At 46.7% G+C, this 17,500-nt stretch overlaps 2 protein-coding genes across 2 annotated transcripts in view; one reads left to right on the top strand and one right to left on the bottom strand.

Annotated features, from left to right (window-relative positions):
- Positions 1–6,412, bottom strand: part of LOC143132501 (charged multivesicular body protein 1B1) — a 10,137-nt gene extending 3,725 nt beyond the window's left edge. Inside the window, exons 1-6 of the mRNA XM_076292060.1 lie at positions 6,250–6,412; positions 5,107–5,204; positions 4,665–4,811; positions 1,456–1,524; positions 862–969; positions 171–214 (exon numbers count right to left, since the gene is read on the bottom strand). Of these exons, the coding sequence (XP_076148175.1) occupies positions 171–214; positions 862–969; positions 1,456–1,524; positions 4,665–4,811; positions 5,107–5,204; positions 6,250–6,265 (482 nt within the window). The 5' untranslated portion in view covers positions 6,266–6,412. The remainder of the gene's footprint in view (positions 1–170; positions 215–861; positions 970–1,455; positions 1,525–4,664; positions 4,812–5,106; positions 5,205–6,249) is intronic.
- A 6,946-nt stretch (positions 6,413–13,358) lies between these two features.
- Positions 13,359–16,969, top strand: LOC143132898 (terminal nucleotidyltransferase 5C-like). Its single transcript, XM_076292723.1, has 3 exons — positions 13,359–13,430; positions 13,748–14,290; positions 16,391–16,969. Exons 1-3 carry the CDS (start codon positions 13,359–13,361, stop codon positions 16,967–16,969), a joined length of 1,194 nt encoding a protein of 397 aa, XP_076148838.1.
- Positions 16,970–17,500: the final 531 nt, after the last annotated feature.

Raw genomic sequence — 17,500 nt, 5'->3', positions numbered from 1 at the left:
TCAATCTTTGTCTCATACACACACAAACTCATACCCACACTAACTTACACATACATTCTCCTTCTCTCTCTCTCTCTCTCTCACACACACACACACACACACACACACTCTCTCCTTCTCTAATTCCCCAGGTACTGAAGATGGGAGGGACAGAAACCAGAAAAGCTTACCCTGCTTCATCCGCCATCTCATGCATCAGAAGGTCCACTTCGCTCTGCAGAAAGAGAAAGACAGAGAGGGTTCACATCCGTCGGCCACACAAGGGTGTGTGTGTGTGTTAGAGGCAGGAGCAGAAGCATGCTGCTTGTTTATGTGTCTGATGTGATTAAGCCATCTGTGTTTGTGTATGTGCTTATGGTGTGTGTGTGGGACTATTTGCTGTGACCTATGGTGTTCCACACACACACAGACATACATACACACACATACACACACCTTCCCTTCCCACCTGGGCCCACCTGGGCTGCCACAGCTGTTGCCAACCCCATCGCCTCCAACTACCAACCAACTCTACAGTGAGAGCTCTGGCCGGATGCATGCTGTCACTTCCTATTGACTGGACACAGCTGATATGTCCTCTCCTCTCCACAAAGGTAGCATGTGTGTCTGTTCTTGCTTCTTGTTCTTAAGGGTTTGTGAGGGTTCATGCTGTACCCTATCCCTAAGTTTGCCTGTTGTGTAGGAAAGATTACCTGGGTGTATTGATGTGTATGCATGTGTGTGTGTGTGTGTGCATGTGTGTACGGCGACAGTGAAGGGGCAAGTGAGCTGGTGAGTTGTGTGGTATGTTAATGATATGTGTGTGTGTGTGTGTGTGTGTGTGTGTGTGTGTGTGTGTGTGTGTGTGTTTGCTGATTTAACCTGAGGCGTGGTGAGTGTGGTGGTATTGCCCATAGTGTCCTCCATCTGTGCGGTCTGTACGTCCAGCGTCTCAAACTGGTGCTCAAACTTGTCCATCAGGGCTGAGATCTGACCAACCACAACACAGAGAAACAAAACAATGACACAGAAACAAAACAATGGCAACTGAGCTACACTAATCAAATCAGACACATTCAACCAGTTAACACTCCGCTGTACAATGCAAAAAGAATACCACTGCACATGTTGGAAGTTTGTGTGTACTGTAAGAAGTTTGCATCTCAGTATAGTGTGACACATGTACACATATAAACAGCACATACATCAGTATATGCTTTTCTACATATCTAACTAATGTACCTAGTATTGATTGTTAAACATTTTAGGACACAAAAGTGGCAGACATGCCTTCATTTGATGAATAAATATTAAAATAGCCACTGCCTCAGAAACACCTCATCTTAGCAGCTGAGTAAGGACAAAACCTTGAGCCTAAGGTGAGGCTCTAAGTCAGCGATGGTCTATTATGTGTGTGTAGTGTTGTGTTATGTGTGTGTGTGTGTGTGTGTATGCAGCAGTTGGCAGGGTGCCCACCTTCTCCAGATTCATGCTCTTCAACGTGGCGTCCATCGACTTCACCACGCCCGCCATGGACTTGGTGACCTGCGCATACAAACCTCGTTAGTAACGGCAGCGTAATCCCCCACCGCCCTCCGGCTGTCACGGCAACCCCTAAAAACCATCAGCCCAGACATCGGCGCCAGGGCAAACACACGCAAACCAAATTACCCACGCGCCACAGACCAATCAGTCAAACACAACGGCGGATCGCTATCAGGTCGTGCCGAACGGGGGAGCGAGAGAAAAACGACCCAAACGGGAGGGGAAAACACCCTCGCTTTCTTTACATCCTTCCTTCTACTACATCGTCTGTTCATTTACTGACTTGCCCCCCATTCAGCCTCTGCCTCTGCCCCATTAACCAATAAAGAGATAAAAAAAAAAGCCGAGAGAAAAAAAAAACACTTTCTCCACCTCACAGGTAGGTGTCACTCTCCCCACACAACGGGATGCAATCACACTCAGGCATCACTTCTGATGCTAATCCCCTTCCATAGATAGATGAACAGACGCAGACTTTTTCATCTTACTCTGCACTTCTGCCCCGCAGTCGTGTCTGTGAGTGGCCTGGGTCGCCGAGGGAACGAGCGAGCGAACGAGCGAGCGTGCGTGTCTGTCTGTTTATGTTTTTCGGGAGTTATTTTTAACGGTAGCGTTGTGATATTTCGAGCCTTGGCGGCTGTGATGAGCAGCATAAAAACGTCGGGCAATCAGTCCCATGTCGACATCTAAGGGTTGTCATCTGTTTATGCAAATTACATAAATCTTATGTAATCTCTTTTTCTATGAATGAATTTCCGGATTATTTCCGGGCGCGTGTCTATATATATATGTGTGTGTGTGTGTGAGAGAGAGAGACAGCGTGAGATGGAGAGAGAGAGAGAGAGAGAGAGAGAGAGAGAGAGAGAGAGAGAGAGAGAGAGTGAGAGCGTGCAAGAGAGTGAGTGTGCATGCGTGTGGATGTTGTTTTCTCTCCTCCAAATGAACAGCACTCAATTCTCCACACCCTTCTCTGACTGCACGCGCATCATTACGACACGGCGCAGCCAACTGGAGAGGCCTCGCCGCCTGGGGACACGTTTGTCACTCCTTGGAGCGCTGCCGGTCTTGAGACGGCATCCGTGTGCCGAGAAAGAGAGAGACAGAGAGAAAGAAAAAGAAACAGAGAGAGAGAGACACACAGTAACACGTCGACCCCTGGGAAATGACAGGCACTTCATGCTGCTTCACAACAGACTGGATGTAATGTGCGGCCCTTCCATTTGCATACATTTACTCTGATACAGAGTCAGTGTTTCCCATACATTGACTTATTTGTGGCGGCCCACCACAATATCAACATTGACCACCACACAATGATTTTCGAGGTTGTACTAAATTGTGCTTAAATCTGGTTAGCATCATGACCACGCTGTGCTAATTTGTTAAAAACTTGCATTCAAGTTAATTCTGCAAACCAACCACCACAAATGGAATTCAATTCTCTGGGAAACACTGAGAGTGATACTCAGACTTCAGTAGTTTCAGTAGAGATTTCTTCAGTAGTTGTGGCAGTATGGCTCTGTCCAAGTTATGAGCAGAGCCTTGCCTTCACATGCAAAAATGGACCTATATGCATTATCACTGTTAGGCTAAACAAGCATATATCTAAGAAGTGTGTGTTTTTTTAGTTTTTTTTTGTTTCAGTCGAACACAGCAATGCATGAACACATTCTTTGATTATTGCACTGACAACTACATGGTATATGTGCCAGGTGCATTTAAACCTGGAGGTTCCAGTTTAGTTTAGGTTTAGTGAATGTGCTGCTTTGTGGTTTGGACGCACAATCGGCTATGGAAACATGAGAGTGCTGCCTAACAGTTAGTGAAAGGGGTAGAGCAGTTGGGAGTACAGCGACCATCCCGTCACTATACATTAATAATGCAGAGAGGACCAAACACCACACACAGAAAGCTGACGTAGAGTCTGTTGTGTTCTCTATGGCCATGAAAGTGCACAGTGGCTCAAAGAGTTTGCTGAATGCTCAAGCTCAGGACAACTCAATGTACAGTGTTATGGCAAGTTCAACTCAAACTACAGTGTTACTGCAAATTCAACTCAAACGACCGTGTTACTGCAAATTCAACTCAAACTACAATGTTAAGTTCAACTCATTCACACCAGGAGACATTTGAAGCAATGAGAGACAAGGTCAGTCCCAGGGCATATATTCCACTTCAGCTCAGCTTCATGCAGTGCATGGTTCATGAATAATACAGTAAATCACAAGGAAGAAATCCCTACACATCCCTGAACGGACTTGCATATAGTTATATGTCAAATTGATATTACCCACTTATTTTAGCAAAGACTGCCACTATTTGGTACCCTGAAAATCCAGAGTTCGCGCGAGAGCACAATTTGAATTTGCTCAGCGAGTCACTTTGGTGATGAGTAATGATGCTCATTACCTATGCCCATGGAGCGCTGCTGCACTAATCACATCGGTGTATCTGATATAGGCAGGCCAGAGGTGAGCTAAACAGATGACGACAGCGCTGCAACATCGAAGTCCGGAATCAGTCAGTAAACATTGGTCGTAGTCTTATCCAATTGCATCGAAGTCCAGAATCAGTCAGTAAATATTGGTCGTAGTGTTATTCAATTGCGTGCAGTGATATTTTCAAATGCATGCTTGGTGACGCCGCCCCTCGAGTTGGTCCATTTTCATTACTTGAAGCCAGACTCTTAAACTTTCGGGTTTGGGTCTGGATTTCCAGGCTAACTATTTGGTCAACTGGCACTTCTATTACCACCTAAATGGGCTGCAATCTGCCAATCTGGATAAATTGTTATTAATTAAATTATTTTACATCAAATATTCACATTATTTGTATATCACAAACAGAGATGAGATAGGTTAAAAAGCACTGCACTGAGTACCCTACCGACAGTCTGTGATTTGCTTGTCACCTCAAAAACTGAGATTAGTTTAAATTTGTGACACGATATCAGCGGTTATTTCACCTGAAGTCTCTGAATTTCATTAACATTCCATGGTATCTCATCACCAGTCGCTTCCTGTCTGAATGCAGCTTTACACAACTTCTTTAATCTCTTTAAATTTCCACACTCTGCTTCAGGCTAATCTGACATGAGTTATGGTCATGGTTGGAGGAAGGTGGCAGCGGTGTCATCTCACCTTGTTCATGGTGACGGCCGTCTGGACGCGGGCTGCCACTGCGTCCACTCGTGCGCTCATGCGGAGGAAGTTGATGGACTGGGTTTTCTGGCGAATGGCGTTCTCTGCGTGGATCCGCGCCACCTCCATGTTGCCCTTTTGGATGGCCTGATGGCAGGGGACAGGACGTGACACAGTGAGAAGAAAGCACTTATGAAATCATTAAAAGCTCTCTAAAACGGGGAAGTAATACAAAACCCACAATATTAAAAGGAGCAAACACACAATATTAAAAGTATTCCACTCTAATCCCCTAAACTTTTCTATCAAATTCAGAGAACTGCTCTTCACAATCCTCTAGCTGTCTGTTAAGTGGGCTATGTGTAGCACCTTAAGACCATTTAAATTGTTTTGATGCTATATAAAATGCAGTTGAATTGAGCGTTCAATCTTACTTTCTTACCTTCTTTACTTTGGCTTTTTCAGCTTTCTCCTCTTTGTCACATTTTTTAGACTGACGCTGTAGCTCTTTGGCAGCAAACTTGAGGTTGAAGAGATGTTCTGCGTCTAGAGTCAAGGCGCTGTTTCATCATCAGCGTCATGGGCAGGGCTTTAGGCATCCTGGTTACCTCATCTCACATTTCGCCCAGCACTCAAGACACCAATAATAATCACAATAGCATCATGTTTCCAAAAACTGCTGAAATTACCTGAAGTGCAGACAAATCAAGTTTGTGCATTCCAGCTCAGGCATCAGCTGGAACTGATGACAGAACAGGCGTCATGTCTGACAGTTCCAATGAAATTTGCTTTGGGATCACTCGAATATGAAATGAAAATCACCTTTGAAAGCCTCCTATACACTTACACAGAAGCACAGCACCCACTGCTATCTGTTTATCTGTGATTGCATGATACATACATGGAGAAATACAGTGAGACATGACGGGATTGCATTTTCTGTAAGCCAGAAATTAAAGTCAAAATGAGACATAATATGCCGTAGGCCTGAAACTTGAGCACCACGTAAGTAGCTGCTAAAGTTAGAAGGCCTCCATAATTGGATTATATTATGTCGACATTTGGGCAGATCACAATCCTCCCAGTGTGTTTCTTCGACCATATCAAACCAGCTCTGTAGACCTGCTAAGATGGCTTGAGTGCTCAATTTGGCAAGACCTGAGACTCGTCGTTTCGAATTAGCTTGGTCAACTATTTCGGCTTAAACCATAGGGTTAAGTAAAGCAGCTACACCTATCTCTGAATCTTAATGTAGTAAGCTAACGTTAGTTGCAGCAACGTTGACATACTAACTGGTTGAAACATGTAGATAACTTCTTAGCTAACATTAGCTAGGAAGTTAGCTGGCGGTTCTGAATTTGCCAACTTCATTCGGCTTTCTGGAGTATCATTTGATTGCACAGGTCAATCTTAGCATTATTCTAGCCAGCTTAGTGTTTATGCTCATAGCCTTCTGGCTAGCTAATGTTATCATTCACGTTCTTTGCCTAACAGTTAGCTATCATAGCTAACTTTAGCTGCCAAATGATAGCTAACTTAACACCCTCTTATTTGCCTACCATAGTTACAGTTCAGCAAAGGATACTTTCCATGTTCGACATGATGCAAATTGTAACTCCAGCTGCAAGACGAAAGATATGTGTTTTCAGTTCACGCTGATGTGACAATACAAAGTTACTTTCAAGTGCTTGGATAGATAGCCCCTGTATTATTTTTGTTTTGGTTCCTCACTGACAGCAGTAACAACCCTTTCCGGTTACGTCGTACGACATAGATGACACTGAAGTCACGCACACGAAAGCGTGCTCTCTTGACGTCACGGGCAGTCGGGAACTCATTTGAGCCTATGCACGAATCAGATTTTTTTTTTTTTTTTTAATAGACCTCGTTCTCTGTCGGTTGTGGTAGCAAGTCTAGTGACGCCATTTCTTTATTTTTGGAAACGAGTAAATTGACCTTTCATCTTGCTTGCACATTTGCTTTCACCATCCTTAGTTCTCGTCGGAACACTGTGCTATGTTTAGATTTTTGTATGATGGTCCTGATAACCAATCCCTCTATCTTGGGCTGTCTATTTGGGCAACATTCCAACAGAATAAACAACAATGAAAAAATCAACCTTTGGAGGACCAAAACAAATCCTCAAACTTAACTTTTGTTCACAGTCGCATATGATGCTAGCCTGTCATTCATCCCCCAATATTCCACTAACATCTGTTTGTCTGGCCGATTACCTTTCCAGTTGCATACTTGGGTAGGCTAGGCTACGTATGTTTTATTACGCATATAAAATAAAGCATCAAGATATTCACTTTATTCAAGGTTCGGTAGCCTAGCTCGACTGCTTCCATCTAAATGCTGTTGTTACATGTGTCCAGCGGTGCACAATATGCGCGGACCCGAGTGGGCGGATCGATGAGGAGTGCCCAGAGCTCGTCTGGACCCTCACTGCGGAGAGCCAACATTGACGTGGGCAGTGTTGGGGGAGGGGGTTGATTGATGACTAGGTTTGCGTCTCCACATCACGGGAGAAGAGAGGGATGAGTCACCGACTGCCTGATACAATATTCAGTGTGGTCACACTGCTGCAGCGTGTGTGTGTGTGTGTGTGGCACCCACCCAAAGCCTCTCCTTTCACTGCCAAACCTTAGCTTTCACACAATACTCTTTATTGCTCACGTTGCCCCCCCCCCCCCCTCTTTTGTTTCCCCATGCTTTTCTGCAAGTATGTTTGTATTTACCACAAAAGGGGGAGGTCAGCATTTTGAAGACATCTTCTGAAGTAGGCTAGATAATTGTTAGTGACAAATACTGTACAGAGGAAGGTAGCTGAAATAAATGCTGCATTGTTTGTGCTGCTGTTGCAGATATATACCCTTCTGCAGGATGCAAGAAAATGTATTTTGCTCACACTATTTAATTTGATTCAAGCACCCTGTTGTAGGCTACTTGCCAGTGGCTATTGCTTGTGTGTGTGTGTGCGTGTGTGTCTGCGTGCGTATTGGGGGGGACATATCACTGATCACTTTGAAACAGAATTCAGGCATAAACTCCTTTTTTTCTTATTGTGCTTCTCGTCCTTAAGCCGTGTGAAGAGGCACTGCTGTGCCCTCCAGACACCCAGCAGTCAGTAATATATCTCTATAATATCTATGAGCGAGGGCCACATTAAAATCTCATTCCAAACACAATCCCTGTTTTATGGATAGGCTCAGGGTACACTAAGCTTTGTTGCCTCTGTTCTATTTCGAATAGAATAGGCCAGTAGAAGGCGTCAGTGCAATTTGGGGACACCTGTTCCTTAAAAGACCAGCTCTTTTTCAAGGAATCAAACTCTGACAAAAGAGATTTTTACTCACAGGGTGATTTTAAGCAACTAGGACTAAGTGCTTTGTTTTTTCGTTTTTTCTCAGCAGACGTCTACAGAAGTTAGTGTCTCACTGTGCATGATTCCAAACTATTTCGCTTGGCACTCGCGAGCCAAAAAAAGAGCCTTTCCAATTCATGTACTCACACTTGACACCTGTTAACTCTCCCTCTTTGATGTGGTATTGTTGTGACTGCGCTCACTGTGTGGACTACCTTAAAAGTGTGACGACAGGTTGTCATGGAAACTGCTTTACGCTACATGGTCTGAGGGAGAAAACAGAGTTTCGTTTCAGAACCACGCACAGCCTGGACAGCGACCGTGCAACGAGCACAGCTCCTCTACGATACAAGAGCGAATGAGCCCTGACAGAAAGACCCGCTGACCCAAACGCCGAACGGATATAACGTGCTGGAGATCGGCACTGAGTGCAACTGCGTGTCGCTTTTAGCGAACAGTCTTTTTGGTGAGTAGAGGAATTTTAATTCGCAGATTAGGAGCATATAGGCTAGTTATGAGAGTTCTCACAAGGTTCAGTTGAAATCGTGAACTAGTCAGATATTGGCAACGAATAGCTTCAGGTTTTTCACATATCCTAAATATCTTTAGGCTACCACATGTTCGCCTAAAAGAGCAATGTAGGCTCTTGCCATGCAAAGTTTTTTTTTATAAGAATCAGTGCAACGATTATGAAATACTGAGTCAAACAATGCTGAGCAGGAAACGGCTAAGTCTTATGAGTGTTGCCGCTTCATTGCCTGTTGACTGGTAGTGTTTGATTTAGGATGATGCATCAACTGCGCCAAACTCATTTTAGTCCATAGGAAATTCATAGACGAAATGCATAGCTTGGAGTGCTCTACAAACGTGGGGACGCTATTGTTTTGTGCATAGCCTACGTTTGCAAGGGTTCAATTACATGACTATATTTCTCATTACATACCTAAGTGAGACAAACCTATACGGCTACTCAAACAGCAGACAGTTGTGCGAAAGGTCTTGATACGAGTTTCAGCTTTTCACGCGCGCGTTCTGTGTGCGTGACAAATTGAAGACGCAACATATTGCCACGTCTTTGTTTTGCAAGTGAGCGCTCGAGCGGACCCTTCAGCTGTGTGCACTTGTTCCGCTGATGTTTATCGAAGCTTCCTCTCTCACCACATTGAACTCAAGGAGCGGTCACGATTGTGCAAATAAATATCGGAGGCAAAAATCCTTTTTAAGTTCGTGGAGCGAACTTTTGATTTTCACGCGTCAGCCGAATTTGTTTTTAAAAGCAGAACTCCAGAATTGGTGGAATTGAGATGGCTTTTTCCTTCAGGGTCTTTCCTCTGCGTCAGAATGGTTTGCGAGGGGAGATTCGGTATCAGGTGGAGAAGCGCATCTGGGTGCAGTTTTTTCCAGCTATGACTCACACTGGCTTGTTTGAGGTAGAGTGAGGGAGTGAGAGAGGGCGGGGGGAGGGAAGGGGTATTGAAGGAAAACAAAATCCTGCACCATTGCCACAATACCATAATTACCCATTGTCATTTTACACTTAAAAGCTAGTGTTGCAAGAATAACGCCTTTGTGAGACCCTAAATATTCAGTTAGGCGCGATGACTGAATCTCATACAAAGTTAGTGGAGTGTTGTTTGTCATTGCTCCATATGACTGCATGCTGCTCAAGTCATTAATTGCGTCACAGCGGCTCTGCTTGATTTCGTTTCTCGATTATTTTGCTCTTCCCTGGAGGGACGAACGGAAGCACGGTTCATTCACTGGCATGACAAAACAACTCCCATTGACTTAATTATTGAGTGGCAAAGCAGATTACTCCGTGATTGAGTCCGAAGTGCTGGAAAGTACGCGTCTCCAAATCCCCATCTTACGCCCCTTTGGTAAGATAGCATGTGCAAACACAGTTAATGTCAGCCTTATCGATGATAATGCAAACATCCAACGAACATGACTTGTTTGTTTAAAGACAGGGAATGTTAACTTTAAACATTTGAAACAAAACTGACCCAGGGTAAATCCAACATAGCCTACAAAATACACAGAGTGAAAGCTATTTAGAGAAAAGGTGTGAATAAAAGTTACAGAAATATAAATAGCTAGGTAAATTAGTAAAGGACAAAACTGTTGAGTAAATAAGCCTTAGCAAGCACGTAGCTAATCAAGAAATCTGTAGCCTATCTAAAAAGACATTGTAATAATATTGCAGTTCAAATCTACTGCTGCTTGCAGCTTGGTGCTGAATTTAAAACCGAAATTTATTTTCAATTTCAATAAGCTACTCCTCAAAACAAAATAGGATGATCTTCTAAAGTGTGTACACCAAATCCCATAACTGAATTGCTTATGACAGACACATTTTTGGTGGATGTTTTTCAAATTAACATGTCGCCAAAGACATTGATTGCCCCTCACTCTCAGTAATGAGTTCTTAAAGGCAGAGTTTGGGCAGCACACAAAGCCACATACACTGACCTGTGTGCCTGATAACTAATCACCCAAGCATTCACTGAAACATTATGAACAAATTCTAATTATGTCGGTCACACCCCAGAGAACACATCCAGTGTCTTTTTTTTTCTTTCTTTTTTTCTGACAAGTAAATGCTGATATGCTCCATGAAGCCACTGTAGCAGTAGTTCTGATTAGAGGGCAGGGTAAGAAGTGGCCACTGGAAATCATCATGGGTGTCTGAAGGCAGTGAGCCAATGTCAGTTTAGGGGCCAGAGACATTCAAACTCCTGAAGGCAGCTGTCTTGAACCTTCTCTATCATTTGGTTTACCACACAGCTGATGGCAGTAATAAATCCATCCTCTACCAACCCACCTCATAGACACACACACACACACATACACACATACACACACACACACCCACAAATCTGACAACATTTTACAGTCATTGTAGAAATGGTAGGACTGGCATACAATGGTAAGGAGCAGGTATTGACGAGAAATACACCAGATTTATTTTGTGTTTTGTTATTATTGCGTCTCTTCCCATGTCTGATATATGAGTATGCAAATGATTCAGTGTTCTTTAGATGCTCCAAAGAGTATATCAGACGGACGTTCAGTGGGAAGTGTGAATCCAGCGTAAATTCCATGCCCACAGGCTACAGGAGTGTGAGTGTTTCTGTTATCTAGAGGTTGGCCATTTTTTTAAATGCTGGAAAATTCACACAAACACAGACAGTCACAAACAAGCATGCGCACACACACACACACACACACACACACACACACACACACACCTTTGATTCATCATAATGTCAGAAATCCTTTCCGTTCACTGCCATTTGTGAGGATTTTAGACAGATAATATTATTGTCATGGTTACTGTTGAGGCTGCGAAGAACATAATTTCTTTTGAAGCTCAGTATATGAAATGAGGTGTCGATATGATATGTGGGAGACAGTGAAGAGTGTGTGTGTGTGTGTGTGTGTGTGTGTGTGTGTATGTTGTGTACCTCACACACTCATCCCTTTAGTCCCTTTACTTGTACATACTGTATATTCTCTTTTTGTTAATTAATGATTCTTCCGTGGTTAATGCATTCCTGTGGCTCTGACTCACTGACTGTAACCCTGTTTTCTGTGATGGAAAAGACAATCAATAGACAGTGTCTGGGAAAAGACAGTCTGATTTAATATTCCTGCACTCGTTACATATGCCAGGGTGTAAGTATTCATTCAAGGCATTATGGGTAGCCATCTTTCATACTCCTCTTCCTCGTTTTGTATTCAAGCCTGTCGTTTGTCTCTGGCAAAAATTTGCTTTTAATTTACTTGCTGAGTGGCTTAAAAAACAATGAAGAGAGGTTAGCTCGACTTGAAAGGATGCAGGGTCTCAGTCGGACTCAGCTTCCTCAGCTGTTCTCGCAGAAGCCAGCCATGGACGCCCAAACCAAAGAGCGTTTAGTCACTTTTTTTAGGTCCACACAGAATGAGTCATCTTCAAAAAGATACTAAGCAAAGAAGGAGTGGTAGCCTTGTCTCTCCCTCCCACTCGGAAGATGATAAAGAGATAGAGAGAGAGAAAGACAGAAAGAAAATAGAAAGAAGGACTACAAAGACAGAACACAGTTTTTTTTAACTGAACTTGGTTTCTTTAAAAAAAAAAAAAAAAGCAGATGTTGAGTTTCACGAACCTTCCTGCATGTGGTAGGGTGAAATGTAAGAGAATCCTTCAGTGTGAAATTTTTCCTCGTTGTCAGTCTGAGCGCATTAGTATTTCATAAATTGCAGTCAACAGCAGTAATAATCGGGCAGCAGAAATGCTCGGAGCATATGTCCACAATTTATGTTTGGATTTGAATTCGACTCGGAACCATCTGTACTAACAAACACAACAAGATGGCTTGGGCTTATCAGCCACAGTCAGTGGGCACACACACACATCACATTTCTCCAGAAATAAATATTTTAATTAGGAGTCCATGGCCATAAGCTAAAATTATATCATTGTTAGAACACAGACACAATAATGAGAATTCAGTGATTGTCCAGCTCATTAAACTTTTGCCAGACTCCTATGTGACGAAAGCCTTTGAAGAAACACAAAAACACCTATTATAAACTGAGCCCTCCATGGATGCTTATAGGCATTCAGTGAAGGTTGTTTGCTTCATAAAAGACAAGAAAAAGGGGGAGAATACGGCATAATTGTGGATCCAGATGTAATGCACCATTACATTTCTCTCCACTGAAAAGAGATCTTCGAATGGAGATAAGAGGACGGGGGTCAATGAGGGAGGTGGGGATGGTGGCTGATGGAGAGCAGGTTGGTCATTTTAGAGAGAGAAAAAAAAAGAAAGAGCTCCTTTGAAAGAGTCAGAGGAGAGAAAAACAGGATGCTGCCTTCGCTGGGCCGGTGAAAGAGACGGGCCTTGGCTTTGTTTGAACAGTGTCAGTGTCCTCTACACTTAAGGGCCTCGTAGCAACAGGCGCTCTAAGCCCCTATAAAACTTGCACCGTGGGAGGAGGGTGAGTGGCTGTGTGATCGTTTGGTCCGCATTGAGATAGTAGCTTTCTAAACGTCTCTCTCTCTCTCTCTCTCTCTCTCTCTCTCTCTCCCTCTCTCTCTCTCTCTCTATCTCACCCACTCCCCCTCTCTGCCCCCCTCTCTTTCATATACACACACACACACCATCTCTACCTCTTCTTGTTTCTATGCTTTCTCTCTTTACCCATCTTTCCTTCTCTTACTCCTTTTTTTAGTCTTCCTTTTTTCTTCCATCTTCCTTCTTCTCTCTTCTCTCTCTCCTTCTTGGTCTCCTGCGACCCATCCTCCTGTGCCTTGCCCCCTCGATTCCCCTCACAGAGACACAATGACAGACTCAAGGAGTGACCAGCGTCGGTTCCACAACCTCACCCAGGAACAGCTGGAGACACTGGACCAGGTGAGCAGGATGCTTACATCTCAAAGCAGCGACTAAATGTTGATATTTTAATTTCTCTGCTATAGGTTAAGCCATGAGCATTCTGTTTTGATTCTGTTTGCCCTCTCTTTCCTTCTTTCCCTCTTTGAAGTTTATTTTCATTTTTTATTTAGGATAAATAGCATGACGGTGTTATCCCAGAGAGGAAATGTGAACATATGGAAATTTTACAAATTTGAAATCCATGCCTGAGAATTTTTTTTTTTTTTAAGAACTCACATAGCAAACAAGGCTTCACACAGCTGCCTGATTGTCTATTTGTTTGTTTTGCGACTCAGGTACTGACTGAAGTCATCCCAATCCATGGCCGAGGCAATTTCCCCACACTAGAGGTCAGGCCAAAGGACATTATCCATGTGGTGCGCGACAAGCTGGTCGCCAAGGAGATAAAGGTGCGCGACGTGCGCCTGAACGGCTCGACGGCCAGTCATGTTCTGGTGAAGGAGAACGGCACCAGCTACAAGGACCTGGACATCATCTTTGGTGTGGAGCTGCCCAAGCAGGAGGACTTTCAGATCATCAAGGAAGTGGTGCTGAGCTGCCTGCTGGACTTCCTGCCGCAGGGCGTCAACAAGGACAAGATCACCGCGCTGACCATGAAGGAGGCGTATGTCCAGAAGATGGTCAAGGTGTTCACCGAGCACGACCGCTGGAGCCTCATCTCGCTGTCCAACAACAGCGGCAAGAACGTGGAGCTCAAGTTCGTGAACTCGCTGCGCCGGCAGTTTGAGTTCAGCGTTGACTCGTTCCAGATCATTCTGGACCGCATGCTGGAGTCCTACCTGGAGGCCGAGCGGAGGCAGGCGGCCGAGGCTCAGAGGGCAGGCGCCATCGCCGGGGCCGCTGTCGCCGGGGCAACTGTCGCCGGGGCCCCCATGGCCCCCCCAACCACACCACAAACCCAGAGTGAAGCCCCTCCTGCCCACACACAACCCACAGAGGCTGAGTTACCCCCTCCAGCCGCCGCAGACACAGACACGAACCCAGAGCCTCAACAGGGGATGGAGACGGCGGCTGCAGAGCCAGAGGCCACGCTGGAGGTGGTGGAGAACGGGGTGAGCGATAGCGCCAGCCTCTCGGAGAACGAGCCCATGCAGGAGGACGGAGCCTCAAGCGTGGCCACGCAGGCGAGCATGGAATCGCCCGAGGCTGCAGCCCCCCCCGAGAAGCAAGAGAAGCAAGACGAGGAGGACGAGGAGGAAGAGGACGCTCAGCCGCAGCGGCAAGCTGAGACAGCGAGCTCGGAGGAGCAGCCCGGGTCAAGTCAAACGGAGGCAGTCCCCATGGACGAGACTCGCGGGGAACTCTCCGACAACAACAAACAAAGCCCTGACATGCAAGACAGGCCAGAGATAGCCACCGCTGAGAAAGACATCCATAAAGCCAGCAGGGCAGCCACAAAGGAGAAGGAGGAGGGGGAGGAGGAAGAGGAGGAGGAGGAGGAGAAGAAGAGGAGGGAGCCAGAGGCTCCAGTGTTTCTCGCGCAGATAAAGGCAGAGGCCAGCGATCACGAAGAGTGGCTGTCAGAAACGGAGGCGGCTGACGTTGCCGAAGACCAGGTTCCCAAGTCAGAGGTGAAGTCTGAGCCGATGGACGTGGTGGAGGAGGCCAGCGCGAAGGCCGTCGGGGACGTGTGCGTGGCCTCTCTGGCATCCCCAGTGTCCTCGCCGTCCCCCTGTCCCTTCCTCACGCAGGCGACGCCAGACTCGTACCTGGAGTACCCACTGCCGCCCCCCGCCAAGAAGAACACCCGCAGCTCCCAGATGGTCATTCTGAAGCACTCGTCACCCAAGCCGCCCCGGAAGATGTCCAAGAAAGTGGCGCCGCAGAAGGCAAGCGCAAGCGAGAAGCCGGCCAGCAGGCCATTGACTCCGCTACAGGCGTCTGCCGCCGGCCCATGTAAGCTCTTGTGCCCCCCCAATATAGACCCCACGGAGTGTGTGCCTATGCAAGTGGAGTTGGCTGGTGCACCGACCAGCTGTTCTGAGTCCCCTTCCTGTGCCTCGACAGCGAGCGAGGCACCTCACCTCCCCGCGTTCGACCTGCCCACCCCTGCCCTGCCCGCTGCTGTTCCCTCAGAGAGCCGTTCGGCGCCCGAGGATGAGAAGACGCATCTGCCCAGCCAGCCTTGTGAATCATTATCACCCGACGCAAACCCACACACACACACACAAACGCACGACGCCAGCACTCACTCGCAGACGCACGTGCAAACAGACGAGCGCGAGCAAACGCACACGCCGGCTGGCCGACAGTCGCCCAGCCTTCACAGGGACCAGAACACACAGACCGAGCCGCTGCCGTTGCCTCTGGAAGTGCTTCTGCTGCAGGACGTGCCCAGGCCCATCATTCAGGTAAACTCACAGCCTTTTGTCCAGGTGGACGTACCTAGCCCTTCTTCCCCCAGCCGCGAACCTCTACCTGTCCATGTACTACAGTCTGCTCCTCTGCAGGAGCCTAAGATGCAGCCTGAAGCCCTGTCAGGGTCTCTATCTCAGCAGACTAATAATGTGCCCGTTGCCACAGTCGCCACAGGTGCGCATCCGACACCTGCCATGTCTGAGCCTCACATATCAGGTCCACCTGAGGTGTCGGACTCTCCACACACAGAGCCTAAGCCAGCGGAAACGCCTTCGGAAGTTTCGCACATTGGCTACGCACAGCAGCACGCCGACACACCTCAGCCAAATCCCCCACAATGCATCTGTGAAGTCGCCGAGTTGCCCATGCCATCAGTTAGCCCCACAGCCACAATGCCTCTACTGGTGGCAGAGATGCCAGCAGAGACTCCTGTCAGTCCTATGTGGTGCCCACCTGGCCCTATCGCACGGTTAACAGAAGTCCCACTTCCCACATCATCTACTCCTGCTCATCCTCCTCCTCCACCACCTCCTGCTCCACCCTCACCGCCTACTCGCGAGGTGCTGAATGTGACGGTGGTGGCGGAGAGCATGTACGGCGACTTCGAGCAGGCCATGGACCACCTGCGCTACCGGCTGATCGCCACACGCAACCCCGAGGAGATCCGCGGCGGCGGCCTGCTCAAGTACAGCAATCTGCTGGTGCGCGAGTTCAAGCCGGCCAGCGAGACGGAGATCAAGACCCTCGAACGTTACATGTGCTCGCGCTTCTTCATTGACTTCCCCGACGTCAACGAGCAGCAGCGCAAGATCGAGTCCTACCTGCGCAACCACTTTATCGGTGAGGAGAAGAGCAAGTACGACTACCTGATGACGCTGCGCCGCGTCGTTGACGAGAGCACCGTGTGTCTGATGGGCCACGAGCGGCGACAGACGCTCAACATGATCACCATCTTGGCCCTCAAGGTCCTCGGCGAGCAGAACATCATCCCCAACACCAACAACGTCACATGCTTCTACCAGCCCGCACCCTATATGGCCGACCACAACTTCAGCAACTACTACATCGCCAATGGACAGTCACCCGTCATATATCACCCTTACCCGTTGCACATACACATGCAGACTGGACTGGTCTAGTACGGGGCTTGGGTTGGCCAGCTGAGGGGCCAAGAGAGGAAGCAGAGATGTGATTTACAACCCCAAACCGATCTGCGTCTTCAAACCAATACACACAAAAAACAGCCACCACTTTTCCTTCAAAAATCTTTGAGAGCCAGTCCCAGCACTTGACTTAGAACAAAGTCCACTTGAGTGCTAGAATCTATCAACTTATTTGAAAAAAGAAAACAATCAGAGGAATTGGGTGAAACAAATGGACAAACAATTGTCACATTTCTGGGGTTAAGTGTTTGTCCTTGCTGTGCTATGTAGCACATCAACAAACCTAGGGAGGCAAATCCACACCTAGTAATTGGTTGTGTGGTGTTTTTTATCTGATGATGAGAGGGACCTGGTGATCAGTGGAAATTGAACATCATATGAAGCGTCAGATTCCAATCGAATGAAATGCGAGCTAACGTCCACAGTGTCTTGGGAGGACGCCTGCAGTTAGACGCAACCCCCGCTGCTCAGAATGCGATATTCTCCTCTAGCCAGGGTCTGGAAAAG

The sequence above is a fragment of the Alosa pseudoharengus genome, unplaced genomic scaffold, assembly GCF_046254945.1.
Source record: "Alosa pseudoharengus isolate Yale_2024_CS ecotype anadromous, Long Island Sound unplaced genomic scaffold, YU_APseudo_1.1 YU_APseudo_1.1_scf_19, whole genome shotgun sequence".
NCBI lineage: Eukaryota > Metazoa > Chordata > Actinopteri > Clupeiformes > Clupeidae > Alosa > Alosa pseudoharengus.
Note: the sequence above shows the minus strand (reverse complement) of the source record. Positions and strands in the feature narration are given on the sequence as shown.

Excerpts from the sequence above, each read along its gene's own strand:
- LOC143132898 (XM_076292723.1), top strand. The coding sequence starts at position 13,359 with ATGACAGACTCAAGGAGTGACCAGCGTCGGTTCCACAACCTCACCCAG. Across the intron at positions 13,431-13,747 it reads AGCTGGAGACACTGGACCAG|GTACTGACTGAAGTCATCCC; the intron begins GTGAGCAGGATG and ends TTTGCGACTCAG. Across the intron at positions 14,291-16,390 it reads AGGCGGCCGAGGCTCAGAGG|GTGCTGAATGTGACGGTGGT; the intron begins GCAGGCGCCATC and ends CCTACTCGCGAG.